Source organism: Perca flavescens, chromosome 15 (genome assembly GCF_004354835.1).
Source record: "Perca flavescens isolate YP-PL-M2 chromosome 15, PFLA_1.0, whole genome shotgun sequence".
Classification (NCBI taxonomy): Eukaryota; Metazoa; Chordata; class Actinopteri; order Perciformes; family Percidae; genus Perca; species Perca flavescens.
The window spans coordinates 1,409,322-1,425,968 of record NC_041345.1 but is presented as its reverse complement, the minus strand read 5'-3'; the positions used below and the strand labels follow the sequence as shown (position 1 = coordinate 1,425,968).

The window sequence follows — 16,647 nt, the reverse complement described above, 5'->3', positions numbered from 1 at the left end:
CCACATTTTTCACCATTTTCTGACATTTTAGAGACCGGACAACTAATCCATTCATCCAGAAAATAATCCACACATTAATCGACGATGAAAATTATCTTTAGTTGCAGCTCAATCTAGGGCTGCTCAATTATGGGAAAAACCAAACTTCCCCATAGTTTTGAAAGATGTTGCATTCATTGAACTTAAAAATCAGCTGTGAAAACACCTACAACTATGACATTTCCCTTCGTACTTTTCACGTTGTAAACTTTTTGAAATCCACTTCAGAACACTCGCACAAAATAAGAATTTACTCGCATTATCTCTGCATGTACAGTTGTAGACGTCTCACGAGCCATAACTCAGAGTGATAAACGCACTTCTTTCTTCTTTGTAGGTGAGCCAAGGAAGTTCGACCCGACATTCAAGGGCCCGATCCAGAACAGGTGAGATAGAGACATGCCATTTAATTTTTACGTGTGTAAGTGGCTACAAGGACTTTCTTTTAAGTGCATATTATGCTTTTTGGCGTTATCTATCTATCTGAAAAAGCCCAAAGTCCCCCCCCCAAAGGGACTTACCATCTCCAAGAGAAAACACTGTTCAAAAACTGCTCCAAACAGCTCTATTGTAGTCCAGCCTTTACTTCAGAGACAAACGTTATAATGCTCACCTAGCTGCTAGCATGGCATGCCCTCATACTCTACTTCTGACTGGCTAGTAGTCCTTACCTAGCTACTGTCAGGACACGCCCTCATACTCTACTTCTGACTGGCTAGTAGTCCTTACGTAGGTACTGTCAGGGCACGCCCTCATACTCTACTTCTGACTGGCTAGTAGTCCTTACCTAGCTACTGAGCATGTGCGACTCCCAACAAAGATGTTACAGCAGTGAGATGTCTCACTCTGTAGCAAAAACAGAGACCTGAACACAGGGTGAAAAGAGGAGCTGCAGCAATGTGCAGTACAACATAAATATGGTGTTTTTTGAAAATTAAACCGTGTAAACCTATTCTGGTACAACCTCTAAATACAATTATGAACTGTGACAGAAATGAGCATAATTTGAGCTATTTAACACTTTTGCTCTCTCCTGACTAGGGGCTGCACAGACATTGTGTGCTGCATCCTCTTCATTATTGCCATATTGGCATATATTGCAGTGGGAATACTCGGTAAGGAACCAGCTCTTGGTATACAGATTTTAAAAACCAAAGATAAAACCTACAAACAAACAAACAAACAAAATAAAACTCTTTTTGTAACCTTGTACCCTCCAGCCTGGTCCCAGGGTGACCCCAGGAAGGTGATCTACCCCACAGACAGTCGAGGCCAGTTCTGTGGGCAGGCTGGCACTCCACTTGCGTGAGTTTCTTTCCATTCATTCATTCATTCATTCATTCAACCTTTTTATTTATCCTTGAAATCATTGATGGGCAACCCTCATTTAGGAAGAAAAAAATGTAATGTCCGCAACACTGGTTTAAACTCTCATATTTAATATAAAATGCAAAGTTTCAACCCTGCTGGGTCTCTGGGCGAACACATTTGATGAAGGGATATATGTAGGTCTCACATTCAGCTGACACACCGTCTGGCTTCAATTAGTCAGATTAGGTCTGAATAGCCCAAAAAAAACCCTCATTTAGAACATCATTGAGGCAGATTACAAAGACAAAACCAGAACAACAGAAAATGCAATCATAAGAAATCGAAAAAGACAATAAAAACATTCTGAATCTGAAAATTATTTGATAGATAAATTAGGATGATGAGGATGCAAAAGAAAGTACAGCAGTGTAAATCAGTTACAGGTAGGAGTTGGCAGATTTTAAATCCAGATTTCTAAATTGTACAAGAGGCACAAGTGAGTTCATTTTAAGAAAGTTTTTTTTCTAGTTTAGACAGAGTATAGATTTATAATTACAGTAATTGTCCCTGTTTCTCTACTGGACATTTTCATCTTGCTTTGAGAACGCATACACAGCGACAGTTTGTGTGCTGCTTCAGTGCAGCAAATGCCACGCCATGGTACATTCACGTTTTCAGTTATTCATCTCGCCTTCCTCAGGGTAGATACCATTGAGGAAGGTAAAGTATGCAAACAGCATTGCCATCCTTTTCCACAAAAATATTTTTTAACATAGCACAAACCCCAATTCCAATGAAGTTGGGACATTATTTGAAACGTAAATTAAAAACTGAATACATTGGGCCTTTCTCCCAAATTTGTATCTCCTCGACTCCTTGTTTAAAATTATACGGCCCCCAAATCGCATTTGCCAATCCCACCAGACTCCATGTAAATAATCAGGACTTTTATCATCGTAAAACACTTGATTCAAAGTGGACAGAAACTAAGAAAACCATAAAAAGCCGTCTTGGTTCATCTTTCCACTGTTCCAACAATCACCACTCTGGTTTGGTTGAAATCAACCCTTAATTCACCCATTTACATGTGGAGATATGCTGGCTCTATACACACTAAAAGTCCTGATTATTTACATGGAGTCTGGTGGAGATATGCTGGCTCTATACACGCTAAAAGTCCTGATTATTTACATGGAGTCTGGTGGAGATATGCTGGCTCTATATACGCTAAAAGTCCTGATTATTTACATGGAGTCTGGTGTAAATATGCTGGCTCTATACACGCTAAAAGTCCTGATTATTTACATGGAGTCTGGTGGAGATATGCTGGCTCTATACACGCTAAAAGTCCTGATTATTTACATGGAGTCTGGTGTAAATATGCTGGCTCTATACACGCTAAAAGTCCTGATTATTTACATGGAGTCTGGTGGAGATATGCTGGCTCTATACACGCTAAAAGTCCTGATTATTTACATGGAGTCTGGTAGAGTTTGGTGATGGTGATTTCGGGGCTGTTCCATGTTAAACTAAAATGATATTCCTCTTTAACTAAAGGCTCTATCTCTCTATCATTATTTCCATAATGTTGTCACACACTAGAATAACAAATGGTATGGAAAGAGACTGGATGATTCATCTCCATTAAATTTGCTGCAACTGGATGTGTTTTTCCTACACACCCTTTACCCACATGGAGCCCATGAAACCTCTCCTCCCACTTCTACCGAAGTCTAGTGATGGAACGCCTTCGTAAGAAAAGGATGAGGAAATAATTGTTTTGTGTACTTGACAAAGACATGGTACCCAAAAACAGTATTGAGGCACAGTGCAGTGGAGTCTGTTAGTAATTCAAACCTACAGATATGGCTTTTTAATTCCAAATGTCACTGTACAATGAATTGTCTCAGAAATAATTACCATTTAGTTTTAAGAATATTCATTCATTTAGGCCTATTGACTTTTTCAAACAAAGTTTTGACTGAATCACAGGATGGATCTTCAATTTTTTTTGCTTAAATTAACTCTCTCTGTCTGTCTGTCTGTCTGTCTGTCTGTCTGTCTGTCTGTCTGTCTGTCTGTCTGTCTCTCTCTGTCTCTCTCTCTCTCTCTGTCTGTGTGTGTGTCTCTGTCGGTGTGTGTGGGTGGGTGTGTCTCTGTGGGTGTGTGTCTCTCTCTGTGTGTGTGGGTGTGTGTGTCTCTCTGTGTGTGTGGGTGTGTGTGTCTCTCTGTGTGTGTGTGTGTGTGTCTCTCTCTGTGTGGGTGTGTGTCTCTGTGGGTGGGTGTCTCTGTGTGTGTTTCTGTGGGTGGGTGTCTCTGTGTGTGTCTCTGTGTGTGTGTGTGTGTGTGTGTGTGTGCGTGTGTCTCTGTGTGTGTCTGTCTCTCTGTGTGTGTCTCTGTGTGTGTGCGTGTCTCTCTGTGGGTGTGTCTCTCTGTGTGTGTCTGTGTGTGTGTGTCTCTCTCTGTGTGTGCGTGTCTCTCTGTCTGTCTGTCTGTCTGTCTCTCTGTGAACAGGGACAAGCCTGTGTTGTTCTACTTCAACATCATGAAGTGTGCCAGCCCCATGGTGCTGCTGGAGTTCCAGTGTCCGACCACACAGGTGGGAACTCCTCCTCACTCATTATCTCTTCTTCTCTGGAGATAACCTAAACAGTATATGGGCGCACGCTCTACCAGGTGAGCTAACCAAGCGCTCCTCATTTGCATGAAGTTGAATCCAGGCAACTTCACGCAAATCGGGGGCGTCCAGCTCGACTGGCCACCTCTGGAAAGTCCTGAAAATGACATTACTTCAATCAAGGGCTGATAATAAATAAATAAAAGCAGTTGTTGGGTATGTGAGTGGAAATACATCTAACATGCTAACGCATATCTGACTCCAATCACTGGAACGAAACAAAACAAAAACGGTGCAACTTCTCCTCCCTACAGTGCTTAACCAGCCTTTAGATACAAATAATTAAAGTTAAATTAAAGAGAGAAGAGCTTGGATGTTAAAAAAAGAGCTTTATAGCATTATTTAACCTACTGTTTAAAAAAAAAAAAAAAAAAAAAGCAGATACAGGCTACTCTTTTTGCACTTGCTGGTTTACTTTTAAGTTTTACATTTTTGTATTCCTCCTGAAGGTGTGGTTGGATTGATGGCCTACATCTGGCTTCAGGTTGCACTACAAAATAATAACTTTTTAAATATTAAACAATTTGAATAAATAGAGAGAGCCTTATTGAAATTTGTTTTGTGTTAATTGTTAATAATTGAGCAATGGGAAATTAATCGTTAAGTGACAAATTAATCGTTACATTAATCGAAAAATGTATCTTTAGATTAGTCGACTAATCGAAAAAGTAATCGCTAGATTAATCGTTTAAAAAAAAAATATTTGTTTGGGACAGCCCTACTTCAATCAAGTGCATGCACACTAGATTAAAATACACCTAAACTACACATCAGGGTTTTCCTGTATGGAGGAATGTTTGGTGCTCCCCCAAACATTTTTTAGCCACCCTCAACGAAAAAGCACCAAAATAAGAATTGAGAATAAAAATAGCGTGTAAAAGAGCAATAATGTGTTTAAGAGCAATTTACCAAACAGCAGTTGAACGAGCATAACATAAACTTGAATATGATTGCTAAGCTCAGTTTAATCTTCGGAGTCAGGCTGTACCGGACTCTTTATTTTAGCCTGGTTGACCCCAGACCCTTTTCAGCTGTAACTGAGAGTGGGGGGGTCTGGGGAAGCTTCATTCACAGCCCATTTCCAAAGGGGCATCACCAACGGACACCGCTCAAATGCCTCTGGGTGCCATTGGATAGACCTTCAACCAATCAGAGCAACGATCTGGGTGGCGTAGCAGCAACAGCGGCATCAACAGGTTGTGATTGGTGTAGAGCCCTCCTCAACGGTTGTGATTGGTGTAGAGCCCTCCTCAACGGTTGTGATTGGTGTAGAGCCCTCCTCAACGGTTGTGATTGGTGTAGAGTCCTCCTCAACGGTTGTGATTGGTGTAGAGTCCTCCTCAACGGTTGTGATTGGTGTAGAGCCCGCCTCAACGGTTGTGATTGGTGTAGAGCCCGCCTCAACGGTTGTGATTGGTGTAGAGCCCGCCTCAACAGTTGTGATTGGTGTAGAGCCCTCATCAACTGTTGTGATTGGTGTAGAGTCCTCCTCAACGGTTGTGATTGGTGTAGAGCCCTCCTCAACGGTTGTGATTGGTGTAGAGCCCTCGTCAACAGTTGTGATTGGTGTAGAGCCCTCCTCAAAGGTTGTGATTGGTGCCTTGATTTGCAAACATTGGAAATGGGCTCGACTGGGCTCTCGGCCAGACGGACTTGAAGAGCTAATATCATATTTTCTGCAAGTTCGTCAGGGTTTACCCAGGCTAGCTTTATTTACTCAAGCATAATAGACATTTTTGTTTATAAAATTGTTAGAAATAACAGGTGACTGCATATATTTCTGTCAAAAAAGGTAACCGAGACTCATTTTAGTCATGTTAAGGGGGTGGGAAAGCCTAGGACTTATCTCAGGCAGCCAAAAGGAGTCACCTGTTCATACCACATCATATGTTTACACATCATTTCATTATAAACCAGATATTCTTTAATCACATTTAGACACTTTTTGAACACTGTGCTTGTCCGTGAAGAGAAATGACCTGTGTCCTGCTGTGCATGTTGCTTCCTCCTCCAGATGTGTGTGGAGAAGTGCCCCGAAAAGTTCATGACATTACTCAAAGCCTACACCAACAAAAATGACTTTGACTACTACAAGACATTCTGCAAGGAAGGTGTGACTAACACAATGGTGAGTTCAACGCCGTGGTGGTGAGAAGCTGCTTTGCAATGCTGTAATTATTTCATATTTCTGTTAAAGGTTGGTTTCCTCACACCCTCTTTATGTCTGTTTTGGGTAAACCCTGTTTCAGGGAGCACCAGAAATCCTGAAGCAGGGTCTCTGTCCTGCCATGCTGATGCCCAGCAAACCCTGTGAGTTGGATCCGCAATATACTGTATTACATTTCGTCACAATGTTTGATACTAGAGATGCACCCAATCCAGATTTTTAGGGGTTCGGCCGAATCCTGAACCCCCTGGTTGAGATTGTGCATAGTCCTCCTCCCATCCTCAGTCCATGAACCCAGTAAACACATGAATGAAGTAAACAGGGACTGGCCTTCCTTTGCTGTACCTGAAGTTGCTGCATTCTGGCTGCTGTCTGGAGATTCCTTCATGAACAACTCGTATTCTTCCAGATGTTTCAGACCAGATGTTGTAACAGCGGCCATGTTGTGTATAGTTTAGGGTCCTCGCCACCACCAGACCAATCAGCATTTTTACAGACTGAACATGTAGCTGGACTTGAATGGCCTTCTTTTGACTGAAAGTACTGCCAAACAACAACTTTCTACTCAAAAAAAGCCCAAAAATGATTTTAATGTGCTCATATTATTCTCATTTTCAGGTTCATAATTGCATTTTAAGGTTATATCAGAATAGGTTTACATGGTTTAATTATCAAAAAACACCATATTTTGTGTTGTACTGCACATTGCTGCAGCTCCTCTTTTCTTGTGTTCTCTGTGAGCTCTATGTTTTAGCTACAGAGTGATACATCTCACTTCTGTAACATCTTTGTTGTCAGTTGCACATGCTCAGTAGCTAGGTAAGGACTACATGCTCAGTAGCTAGGTAAGGACTACATGAGCTAGCTAGCTGTTTCTCCAACTTCAGTCAGTATGAGGCAGGATTAGCCGGGAGACTTCTTCTAAATGAGGGCCCACTTCACACTTAGCGTGGAATACCTGCAGAACAGAGACATGTAAGTAGTTCTTCTGGAGATTAGGGTGAACTAGTGTGTGTTGTAGCAGTGTTTTGCCATTGAGAATGAGCTAGCATGCTAGCGCTAGCATGGTGTAGCCCCGATTTCGGCTAGTGCCGTAGAAAGCCGTGCAGATTTTGACCAGCTCACTAGGAGACTGATGGCAGGACACATTCAGAAACCAGATCTCACTCAGAACACCATGATGGTTTTTTACCTGTGTGTGTGTGTGTGTGTGTGTGTGTGTGTGTGTGTGTGTGTGTGTGTGTGTGTGTGTGTGTGTGTGTGTGTGGAAGCACCAGAGACACAAAATCCCAGAAAAAAGTTTTTTTTTTTTTTCTTCATAATATGGGCACTTTAAAGAATAAAAAAACAGCATCACAAATGTAACATATCTCCGCAATTCAAGTCAACAGGCATTTGTCTACCCAAAGTAATTTCTTTTTTAGGGTTTTCGAGACATCACGCTGATTCAGTCTTTCCATCCAGATTGCTGGTGTAGATCTGAAAAGTTCTGGCATATAAACATGATTTACTTCTTTAAAAAACCTAATTTAATTTCCCTCTACTTCTACCCTTCAGTCACTCGCAGGTGTTTCCCAGCTTTACGGGAGAGTGGAGGGGTGATAACTGTTGGAAACGACTCTAAATTTGACGATGGACGGGGAAACATAAGAGACGCCAAGGACCTTTTGGATGGAGTCACGTGAGTATATAATATATAAGTCTTCACCTTTTACCAAAATCCAATAACTTGAGAAAAACTTTCATTTATAGAGCAAGTTCTTTGTGGAATTAAAATCCCAAGTAACATTCATTTTATTACAGGAAAGGTACATTTTAAAAAGAGTTAAATCTTACCTTCATTTTAATTATTTATCATGAGGTTTCTGATTGTGTGGTGAAAAAATATCAGATTTTCGTCTATTTCAATGTGAGCTACCTTAATGTTAGCCATGTAACATACTGTAATATATAACTTTGTTTAAGATATTTCTCTATTTGCTTGGTTTTTTTTATAGTTTTCATTTAATTTTAATTGTAAGTTTTCTTCTTTTGTTGTTGAATTTCATAATCAGATATTGTGGTATTTAGTTTATTTTTTAATTGCTTTTCGGTATATGTTATGAAATGTTTTAATATTGTCTGATTCAATGTGGCTTTGGACCACAGGAAGACTAGCTTGTTATCTAGGCCAGGGATCTTCAACAGGGGGTCTGGGACCCCTAGGGGGTCCTCAGAGTGCCACTGGGCCTCCAAATTATTAATGTTTTAAAGTCTTTTCAAAAATTAAAGTCTTAACATGAATCCAACAAAATATTAGCAAATATAACTCCCCACTGCTAAAGGCTTACTGGCCTATAGGTAAGGTAGTCACTATGGCCATCCACATATACAGATAATCATAAGGATTCACTGTTCCACATGTATGTTTAACATTTAAACATGCTTTATAAACTCATGCCAACAATTAGGCTATTTTAATGGATTAGTATTCTATGCAAAAAAGGTATCCACTGTATAAAGGCTCTAGGCTAGCTTGCATGTTATTATAGGCCCAGTTTATTATTCAACTTAATTTAATACAATATATGTAGAAGGGAGTCCCTCCTCCGTCTCTCTTTCAGTTAAGGGGTCCTTGGATTAGAAACCATTGAAGACCCTGGTCTAGGTGTCAACTAATGGGGATCCTTAATAATAAATACAAATACAAAAAATATCACAGAACGATAATGCTCTGTGGCCGCCAGCCCCGACCGGCCACTTTACATTCACGTGACCGGGAACCCTTAGTGCTTAAAGCTTTACTGGGTAACTATTTCACAGACTGATCTCATGAAGTGGTGTTCAAGCCATTGCCAAATGAGTTGCCACAAAGCTAATTAAGACTACCAGCTCCACACAACTCTCTCTCTATACTATAGCTTTAACATATGCAAATAACAATTGTTTTCTAATTGTGAATTAATCAGCTGTGTTGCAGCTGTAAGCAGTCCAAGAAAAGTTGATTTATCAAAGAAGTTGTGGATTACTTTAATAGATTAATCTTCGCAGCTCTATCTTGAACAGATAATCACACAGAAATCTCTCCGCAGGAACGCCACTGTGGTCATCGAGGCGCGCCAGGTGGTCATGAAAGTCTTTGAGGATTTCACACAGTCCTGGTACTGGATCCTGATGTGAGTCACACACCTACATGGGTTTTTACATGTGGTTCTTTTTCCGTTTTTTATCAAATGTGTGTGCAAAAGATGATTCTGGTTCCATCGCTCTCTGTGCTTTCCCTTCTAGCCTCCTTTCTCTTATACTAAACAGCTATCTTGTAAATGTTTATTTCTTAAAGGTCCCAGTGTGTAACGTGTTTAGTTGTTCATTCTCTAAATCTGTGTTGCCCGTTCACCAACTTGTCCTTTTTCATGAATATTTACCTCCACCATCAATTCCAAGTGTTCCTATTGGCTAGAAATTTAAAATTTGCATGAACTGGAGTAGACGCTCCATATTCATGCTCCATCTAGAAATACGTTAGCTGGTAAGGGACATACAGGACATACTGCTCCAGCTTTCGCGTTTTCTGTCACATGATGAACTCAAAGGTGCTGCTAATGGGTATCGTAGCTACTGAAGGCTACCATAGATATTATTATTATTATTATTATTATTATTATTATTATTATGATGTACTTGAGCTGTGTGGTGAGAGAGAGTTGATTGAGATATATGATCTCAATGCTAGATGGGAGAAATTCCTCCACATTGGACCTTTTTAATGTTTGTGTATATCACCAAGGCAAACTCCATGTAGGCTTAACTTACTGTGGAAATAAACGGAGTCTTCCCTCCTCACACCTGTCTGTCTGTCTGTCTGTCTGTCTTTAACCCATGGGAAATCATGTGTTTTATTAATTTGCGCTGTCCCCTTTCATAAATAAACTAAAATCTATCTCTATCTATCTCCAGAGGGTTGGTTATCGCCATGCTCACCAGCCTGCTCTTCATCGTCCTCCTACGCTTCTTGGCAGGGATCATGGTCTGGGTCATGATTGTCATGGTGATACTGGTCATAGGATACGGTAAGGGCCACAGCACACAGTCCTGATGTCTCTCATACTCGCCTTTTTAAAGTAGTTCGGCACTACAAGTGGCCAGTTTCAAAAAGCAGCTTTGAAGGGCAACTTTGTTTTTGTCTTAAGTGTTGATGGTAACAACAATCTTTTAAATAGCTCCAGTTTTAAGCAAGAAACAAGCTGTGTGTATGTAACCCTACAGGACAAATGTTCACCTTCAGTTTCTGTCCACTAAAAGTTCTGTTTTTGCCGCTGGCTTATTATTCTATGGGCCCTATCCTGCAGCCCGACACAAGTGTCTTTGCTAGTTTAAGCCCGACCCAGTTGTCAGTTTCCCGTCCAGCGCCCACGTTGTTTAAATAGCAAATGCACCTGCGCGAATCTGTGGCCCATGGGCATGCTGGTCTTACAGGGAGGTGTGTTCAGGTGCATTCTGGGCATGCTGATCTGGTGGAGATATGTTGGCTCTATACACTCTAAAAGTCCTGATTATTTACATGGAGTCTGGTGGAGATATGTTGGCTCTATACACGCTAAAAGTCCTGATTATTTACATGGAGTCTGGTGGAGTTTGGTGATGGTGATTTTGGGGCTGTTTCATGTTAAACTAAAAGGATCTTACTCTTTAACTAAAAGGTCTATCTCTGTAGGGATCCATCCCGTAATGTTGTCAGACACAATAATAATAATAATAATAATAATAATAATAATAATAATAATAATAATAATAATAATAATAATAATAATAACAATAATCGGAGTCTGTCAGTGGCAAAAAAAGAACTTTTAGTGGACTCTAACAGAGTTTTTACTGAACCTACTTCTTGGAAAAGTATTCTTAGGCCAAGAAGCGAGACCCCTGATGTCTGCAGCCCAATATACCTGCAATTACAGTTTCCCCCTCATGCATAAACATTAGAAGTTTTATTTTTATATGAAATAGTTTTTCTGTTTTGTTGCACACAGTTTTTTTTGTTTTTTGTTTTTTTTAACAAAACCAATTGAGGCAGTTACTTTATATTGCCATCTTTTTAAGAAGCTGTACCTTTCTGTTGTTCAGGTATCTTCCACTGCTACATGGAGTATGCTGCTCTGAAGGGAACGGCAGGCTCAGACGTGACGTTACAGCAGCTCGGCTTCCAGACGGACTTCGCGGTCTACCTGCAGATCAGACAGACCTGGCTGGCCTTCAGTCAGTTCACACACCTTAATCTTAACCTTTTTATAGATTCTGTCGGTACACGATCCGTGCTACCTGCACGATCCGTTCTGCGCTAGCCTCCAACGGGAAGCTAACGTTAGTTTAGCTAACAGCTAATTCGGCTAACCACTAGCTGACAGCTAGATTCAGTCTAACATAAGTCAAACTTAATGGGAGAAGCAGACTACAGCTACATTAAGACTTTATAGTAATAACAATAAAGACAAGTGTTGAGTGATTGTATTTTAAATGAGCACAAGTAAAGTAGAGCTGACCTAACAGCTGTTATGTATGTTAACATTTATTTTCAAGTTTTATTTTTAGGGTCTTTTAAAGTTATTACATGCTGTCTCAGCTAGCGGTTAGCCGAATTAGCCATTAGCTAAACTAACGTTGGTTTGTTTATGGAGTCTCTCTCTCTCTCTCTCTCTCTCTCTCTCTCTCTCTCTCTCTCTCTCTCTCTCTCATATGCACGGACCATGTACCGACATATTCTGTAAAACGGGGACACCAACATGACCCTCTCCCTCTGCCCCCCCGTCTCATTTGTTGTTGTTGTTGTTTTAGTGATTATCCTGGCCATCGTGGAGGTCATCATCATCCTGCTGCTCATCTTCCTCAGGAAGAGGATCCTCATCGCCATCGCTCTCATCAAAGAAGCCAGCAGGTCAGACTCAGAGGACGAGCGGAAAAAACGATCAATGACAGGCGCTTAAGCTGTTAAATTGCTCAGACTTAAAAAAAAAAAAAAAAAAAACTTTTACAGCTAGATTAAAGTGTCTGACTAATGGCACAGCAACAGATGGAAGTAATTAAAATAAGGGATGCACTGAATCCAGAACTTTGGGGTTCGGCCGGATACCGAATCCACTGGTTTAAAAGTCCATACATACCCTTCTCATCTCTTATTGGGACTTTATCTTATTCACTGTAACCCCCAGAGTTAGACTAGTCCATACATACCCTTCTCATCTCTTATTGGGACTTTATCTTATTCACTGTAACCCCCAGAGTTAGACTAGTCCATACATACCCTTCTCATCTCTTATTGGGACTTTATCTTATTCACTGTAACCCCCAGAGTTAGACTAGTCCATACATACCCTTCTCATCTCAGTGCGTGCTGTAACGCTGCCTGACGGCTCCAGCATTAGCTTAGCCTAGCACAGATCCTGCAGGTAACTGGTTCCAACTAGCCTACTGCTCCCAATTGTGACAAAAGTGACAAAATAACTCCAACATGTTCCTATTTACATGTTGTAATATGTAGAGTCACAGCGTGTACAAAAAACAACGTAACATGAGTCACAGCCGTCTTCTAACAGTAAACAAACTGGGAACTATATTCTCAGACAGGCTTGCTGCAAAGCAAATCATTCCGCCCAAGTACTATATTGTTCCGCCTGAGAATATAGTTCCCGGTTTGTTTACAGTTAGAAGATGGCTGTGTCTCATGTTACGTTGTTTTTTGTACACGCTGTGACTCTACAAATCACAACATGTAAATAGGAACATGTTGGAGTTATTTTGTCACTTATTCGGAGCAGCAGGATTACTGGAACCATTCATCTGCAGGTTCTGTGCTAGGCTAATGAGATGAGAAGGGTCTGTATGGACTAGTTTAACTCTGGGGGTTACGGTGAATAAGAGTCCCAATAAGAGATGAGAAGGGTATGTATGGACTAGTCTAACTCTGGGGGTTACGGTGAATAAGATAAAGTCCCAATAAGTCGGCGTGTTCCTTTTTAAAGTGATGGTTCGGAGTAATTTCACCCTAGGGTCCTTTGCACCATGACCTCAAGCAAAACAGCTTTTTTTCACCTCTTCAACATTGGGAGAGTTAGCATTGTCAGCTGAATAGCTTAGTGCAGGCGCTAAACAGATACAGCATAGTATCGCAATATTTTTCGTGGCAATACCGTATCGATACACAGACACCAAGTATGGAATTATTATTATTATTATTATTATTATTATTATTATAATATGTGTTGGCCAGTTTGTCTTCTTGACAATCCCATTTTTGCAGCGATAAAATTTAAGTGGGCTGAACATACTTGAAGATGAATGTATCTATGTTGAAGTTTCCTTCTGGGGACATAATTTGAAATTTGGGGAAAAATTTGAGGTTGAGGGGGGGGGGAGTGGGAAGGTAATAAATTGCAATATATCGCAGAATATTGCAAAAGGTTGTAAACTCGCAATAATAATATCGTATCGTGATGATATTGTATCATGTGACCTCTGGTGATTCCCAACCCCTAACCTTCAGCCCAATCCTGGGTTTCGGGGTGCATCCCTGATATTAAAATCCAGTTTGAGCGGTGATGTCATGTTGTGTTCACAGAGCCATCGGACATGTGATGTCGTCTCTTTTCTACCCGCTGTTCACTTTCGTCCTGCTGGCCATGGTGGTCGCCTACTGGGCGGTCACTGCTGTGTATCCTTTCACCTTCCTCAGTGGTGTAGTAGCAGTAAATATATCCACTAAGAAAGCTCCATTTATTATTTCCATATATTCACCTAAAAATGCCCAATGACACACAACAACATACTTTATATTATATTTTTGATATATTTTGAATTGTCATGAAGGCTCAAACTGATCAAAACTCTCTCTCGCTCTCTCTCTCGCGCTCTCTCTCTGTCTCTGTCTCTCTCTCTTTCTATGTCTGTCTGTCTCTCTCTCTCTCTCGCTGTCTGTCTCTCTCTCTCTCTCGCTGTCTGTCTCTCTCTCTCTCTCTCTCTCTCTGTGTCTCTCTCTCTTGCTCGCTCTTTCTCTCTCTTTCTATGTCTCTGTCTCTATCTCTGTCTCTCTCTCTCGTTCTCGCTCACTCTCTCTCTCGCTCTTTCTGTCTCTCAGTCTCTCTCTCTTTCCTTGTCTGTCTCTCTCTCTCTGTCTCTCTCTCTCTCTCTCTCTGTGTCTCTCTCTCTCGCTCGCTCTATCTCTCTCTTTCTATGTCTCTGTCTCTCTCTCTCGTTCTCGCTCGCTCTCTCTCTCTCTCTTTCTATGTCTCTCTCTCTCTCTGTGTCTCTTGCTCTTGCTCCGTCTCGGTCTCTCTGTCTCTCTCTTTCTATGTCTCTCTCTCTCTGTCTCTCTCTCTCTGTCTCTCTCTCTCTCTCGCTTTGTGTCTCTCTCTCAGTGTCTCTATCTTTCTGTCTCTCTCTCTGTCTCTCTCTCTTTCTGTCTCTCTCTCTTTCTGTCTCTCTCTCTCTCTCTCTCTCTCTCTCTCTCTCCCCCCTCTCTTTTTATCTTAAGAAACTCTCCTTAAGATCTCCTCATTGGACAGAGTATATTGAAGGTCTTCCAGGTATAGACTACAAACGGCCATGTAGCCTTTTTTTCTTTTAAAGCCAGGAGGAGAAGGTCTGTCAGGATGACCCTTTCTGCTACGTTGTGATGTCATAGTGGGATGTTGAATGGGATTTGTAGTTCTTTTAAATACCGTTTATTTAATTGTCCTTGATGGAGTTTGTCAGCTTCTTGTCTACCTCTAACGAACCCATCTACAAAGTCTTCAACGAGACGGCGTGCGACTACTCGAGAACGACTTGTAATCCAGCGGTAAGTTTTCTCATTTTATTATGTCGGAAATTTTTTGTCACTTTTTTCATCCCTTTTTTTTTCCAATATTTGACACTTTTTTCAATATTTTTGTCACTTTTTCCACATTTGATGCTATTTTTCACTAACACCAACTTATTACCAATAGTTTTACACGTATATTTGGAATTCATGGTCAATAAATCTCATTTAAAGGAGATTATACCGGATTGTGAAATGATGAATGATTTTGACTAATATTAGAGGAACGTGTGTTGGTGGAGAATCAGACGCGTGGATCTCAAAGTTTAGTCAGGTTGTGAAACCATTTCCATTTTTTCAAATGCTATAATATTGAATACCCACAATTTAATGAAAGTAGTAATCAAGTATTTGGAATTGTACTCCTGACTGAACATTGACATATACCAGTCTGTGATTATCCTTCCTTTAACATTAGTCTAAATAATTCATAATTTCAGCTTTTTTAACTCAGTGATTTGGTATAATTTCCTATAAATGAGGTTTATTGACGATGAATTCCAAAAAGAAAAATCTAAAATTAGTAATAAGTTGGTGTTAGTGGTGTTCATACATGGTAGTGAAATGAAGTGGAAAACAGCAACAAAAAAAGCACCAAAAAGTTGAAAAAACCACCATAATTGTCGAAAAAAAAAAGTGCACGGTCCAGTGGAAGACAACACAAGGGAATTACTAGAATTTTTGGGTCTTTGTGAATTATAGAGTGTTGTCTAGACCTACTCCATCTGTAAAGTGTCTCGATAACTCTTATGATTGGATACTATAAATATCATTGAAGTAAGTAATTTGGTTAAAAAGAAACCCATATTTCTGATTTATAGAAGTTTTGGGAACGGGTCAGATTTGACCGGAGGTCAACATTAGGGTTAAGTAGTCATCGTTATATTTAAATGGTAATATTGTCTATGTCTCTATATAACCCATATCTGTGCTAAGAACTTGGTCAAACTTTGACTGTTTTTTAAAACATTTTTGACACATTTTTCATCACTTTTTTTCAATGTTTTTGCACTTCTTTCAATGTTTTCAACTTATTACCAATAGTTTTACACATATATTTGGAATTCATGGTCAAATCTCATTTATAGGAGATTATACCGGATTGTGAAATGATAAATGATTTTGACTAATATTAGAAAAGTTTTGAAACCATTTACATTTTACACATTTCTTTCAAAATTGAATACCACAATTCAGTGAAAATAGTAATCCAGTACTTGCAATTGTATTTAATATTTTGAGTAATTTGGTTCAAAAGAAAAACTTATATTTCTGATTTATAGAAGTTTTGGGAATGGGTCAAATTTGACCTGAGGTCAGCATTAGGGTTAAGTATTCATCTTTATATTTAAATGGTAATATTGTCTACTATTAGTTTATTTGTCAGGGACCGTGCACAGTTCAGGCCCTGGACCACAGAGTACCATGTCTCTATATAACCTTTATAAGGGCAGCATGGTGGCCTAATGGTTAGCACTGTGGCCTCACAGCAAGAAGGTTCTGGGTTTGAATCGTACTTGTACTTTATACTTTATTAGTCCCATCACTGGGAAATTTGTCTTGGACACCGTGCATAGTCTAGTCATGCAAAGCAACATGATCAAAGTACATAAAATCCAGGTT

The 16,647-nt window shown here is 40.1% G+C and overlaps 1 protein-coding gene across 3 annotated transcripts in view; it reads left to right on the top strand.

The window, feature by feature from the left end:
- Nucleotides 1-16,647, top strand: part of LOC114569966 (choline transporter-like protein 2) — a 60,589-nt gene that overhangs the window by 20,137 nt on the left and 23,805 nt on the right. For all 3 annotated transcript variants that reach the window (XM_028600143.1, XM_028600142.1, XM_028600141.1), the window contains exons 2-14: nt 377-425; nt 1,081-1,154; nt 1,260-1,344; nt 3,865-3,949; nt 6,042-6,155; nt 6,277-6,337; nt 7,752-7,875; nt 9,266-9,349; nt 10,131-10,243; nt 11,298-11,429; nt 12,006-12,105; nt 13,786-13,878; nt 14,919-15,003. In XM_028600143.1, the coding sequence (XP_028455944.1) occupies nt 377-425; nt 1,081-1,154; nt 1,260-1,344; nt 3,865-3,949; nt 6,042-6,155; nt 6,277-6,337; nt 7,752-7,875; nt 9,266-9,349; nt 10,131-10,243; nt 11,298-11,429; nt 12,006-12,105; nt 13,786-13,878; nt 14,919-15,003 (1,199 nt within the window). The remainder of the gene's footprint in view (nt 1-376; nt 426-1,080; nt 1,155-1,259; nt 1,345-3,864; nt 3,950-6,041; nt 6,156-6,276; nt 6,338-7,751; nt 7,876-9,265; nt 9,350-10,130; nt 10,244-11,297; nt 11,430-12,005; nt 12,106-13,785; nt 13,879-14,918; nt 15,004-16,647) is intronic.